General features: G+C 34.2%; 1 protein-coding gene across 3 annotated transcripts in view; it reads left to right on the top strand.

Annotated features, from left to right (window-relative positions):
- Positions 1-2,412, top strand: part of NT5C3A (5'-nucleotidase, cytosolic IIIA) — a 39,123-nt gene extending 36,711 nt beyond the window's left edge. For 2 of the 3 annotated variants that reach the window (XM_012720828.1, XM_012720829.1), the window contains exons 8-10: positions 633-795; positions 1,322-1,522; positions 2,039-2,412. In XM_012720828.1, coding sequence (XP_012576282.1) covers positions 633-795; positions 1,322-1,522; positions 2,039-2,140 — 466 coding nt within the window. In that variant the 3' untranslated portion in view covers positions 2,141-2,412. The remainder of the gene's footprint in view (positions 1-632; positions 796-1,321; positions 1,523-2,038) is intronic. The other variant, XM_004676846.2, reaches the window with a different exon arrangement.
- The last annotated feature ends 6 nt before the right edge of the window (positions 2,413-2,418 follow it).

Genomic DNA, 2,418 nt, shown 5'->3' with positions numbered 1-2,418 from the left:
TTTTTTTTTTTTTAAGTGATGCTATATTTTAAAGTAATCTGCTTTAAGGAAGAAAGCATTACATTGTTGGAAAGAGTGTGAGGACAGTTAGTAACTATGCTTTTCCCCTGTAGGCAGGCTGAACCTGTTATCAAGGTAGAGTAAAAAGGGAAGAAAAGGTTTTAAGATCAAAACATGAACTACAGCTGCCAGATCTTATGCAGAAGAGATGCTAAGCCATTAAGAGAAAACATGTAGTTGCTGCCACTCTTTTAAGGAGAGAGTTAATGAGCCAGATGGACTGGCAAGACTTTCAGCTCAGCCTGATTGGGCTTTTCAAGGCGTGGTTTCATAATTAAATAATGTAAACTCTGAATCATAACCTATGTCCATAATCAACGTAATTTAAAAATCAGCTAGTTCGTGCTATTAGTATTTATTAAAGGAAGGGTAATATTAACTTGTTTGAAAAGCGTGTGCTAGTAATATTGCAGATAACTATGATAGCAGGTGGTATTGAAATGAGACAGTGAATGTCTCATTTATGGTATTTTCAATACCATAGAATTAGTTGGCGGTATTTGGCTTTTTAAACTTCTGGGTGAAAAGAAGATATATTTTTTTCCTTAACAATCTATACCTCCATCTTTCAGAGAAGGATACAAGAATTTCTTCGATAAACTCTACAAACATGACATCCCTATGTTCATATTTTCGGCTGGAATTGGAGATGTGCTAGAGGAGGTTATCGAGCAAGCTGGTGTTTACCATCCAAATGTCAAAGTAGTGTCCAACTTCATGGATTTTGATGACAATGTAAGAATATCAAATCATTCTTAGAAGTTATTTTTAAAATATGAATCTTTTTAATCACAAAAAATGTATGTTATGTATTATTTAATATGTAGTCATTTAATTAAAGCCAGCTTGATAAGTACACTGTGAGAATTATCTCCCCACTGTGTATCCATAGCCAGGTGTTAAAAACTTAAACTTTACATTAATATTGTTATCATTAAACTGTAGTGTAATATTGCAATCATTAAAACTTCTTTTAAAGTAAGTTAATGTAGCAACTCTGAAGATTTAACATTCATAGTTGGAAAGACATGAATCAGAGCTGACATCATTTAAAGAGTTCTAATAAAGACAGTATTTATGCTGTACATAACACTGGACCATTTCACTAGGAACCAAATGAAAGTAATAGCGTTTTCAATCATTGTCTCTAGGAAGTCATTTACTTCCCAGGGCCTTTCTTCTCATGAATATGAGAAAACAGCAAATAGACTTTGTAAAATGCAAAAACTGTTATCTCAAAAGAACTTTTTTTTTTTTATAGGGGGTGCTTAAAGGATTTAAAGGAGAACTAATTCATGTATTTAACAAACATGATGGTGCCTTGAAGAACACAGATTATTTCAGTCAACTAAAAAACAATAGCAACATAATTCTACTGGGAGACTCCCAAGGAGACTTAAGAATGGCAGATGGGGTGACCAATGTTGAAAATATTCTGAAAATCGGGTATCTAAATGATAGAGTAAGTATACAGCTGCATCATTTAATTTACTTTTAAGAAAAACTAGGATAAGATGTTATAGGCAATTGTGATGAAAGGTGCCTGACAAAGGAGTTACTTTAGAGACATTTTGATTGCTCTTAAGTTTGGGAATGGGTAAGGGAGTTCATGCATGCTAATTATTGGGGGAAGAGAGGGTATACATTCTAAATGAGGTCTCTCTGGCCTCTCCCCTCTAGGTACAATGAGAATCAAAATGTCTCCAGACATTGCCAAATGTTCCTTGGGCACAGTCTTCCCCAGTTGAGAATCACTGTACTAGAAAGAAGTCATTTTGGGAGAAAAGCCACTATGTGGGAAAATTTCTATGTCAGTGAGTCGTAAAAGTTTGGAAGTATTTCTTCATTTCAAAGATTTTATTAAAGTGAGTTAATTTACATTTTGCCCAATAGATCTAAATTCACAGTGAAATTTCTGTGAAACTTAGTTCTTTCTGCATGTTCATTCAATTTTTGTTTCTTTGTTGTGGTTGATTAGGTGGATGAGCTTTTACAAAAGTACCTGGACTCTTACGATGTTGTTTTAGTGAAGGAGGAATCTTTGGAGGTAGCCAACTCTGTCTTACAGAAGATTCTATGAAGAACTGTTCTTCAAGAACACCTCTCCTGTGGGTGCATTTTATGCAAGAGCTACTCATCTCTTCATCTGCTGAAGACTCTTATTTATATTTTCTTGTTCTTGAAGTTTTCCTTTCCATTGCTGAAGTATGTTTTCAGACATGCTGAATCCATCAACTAGAAACACCGTTTTCTCCACCTCTCAACACACTCCTCCCCGAACTTTTTTAACAGATTTTTAAAAAAGATCATTAAACCAAAATTTGAAAAAATAATTCCCTACATTTTCAGAGTGAATTT

This window comes from Condylura cristata, unplaced genomic scaffold (genome assembly GCF_000260355.1).
Source record: "Condylura cristata isolate star-nosed mole 26May11 unplaced genomic scaffold, ConCri1.0 scaffold00005, whole genome shotgun sequence".
NCBI lineage: Eukaryota > Metazoa > Chordata > Mammalia > Eulipotyphla > Talpidae > Condylura > Condylura cristata.
This window is presented reverse-complemented; position numbering and strand designations above follow the sequence as displayed.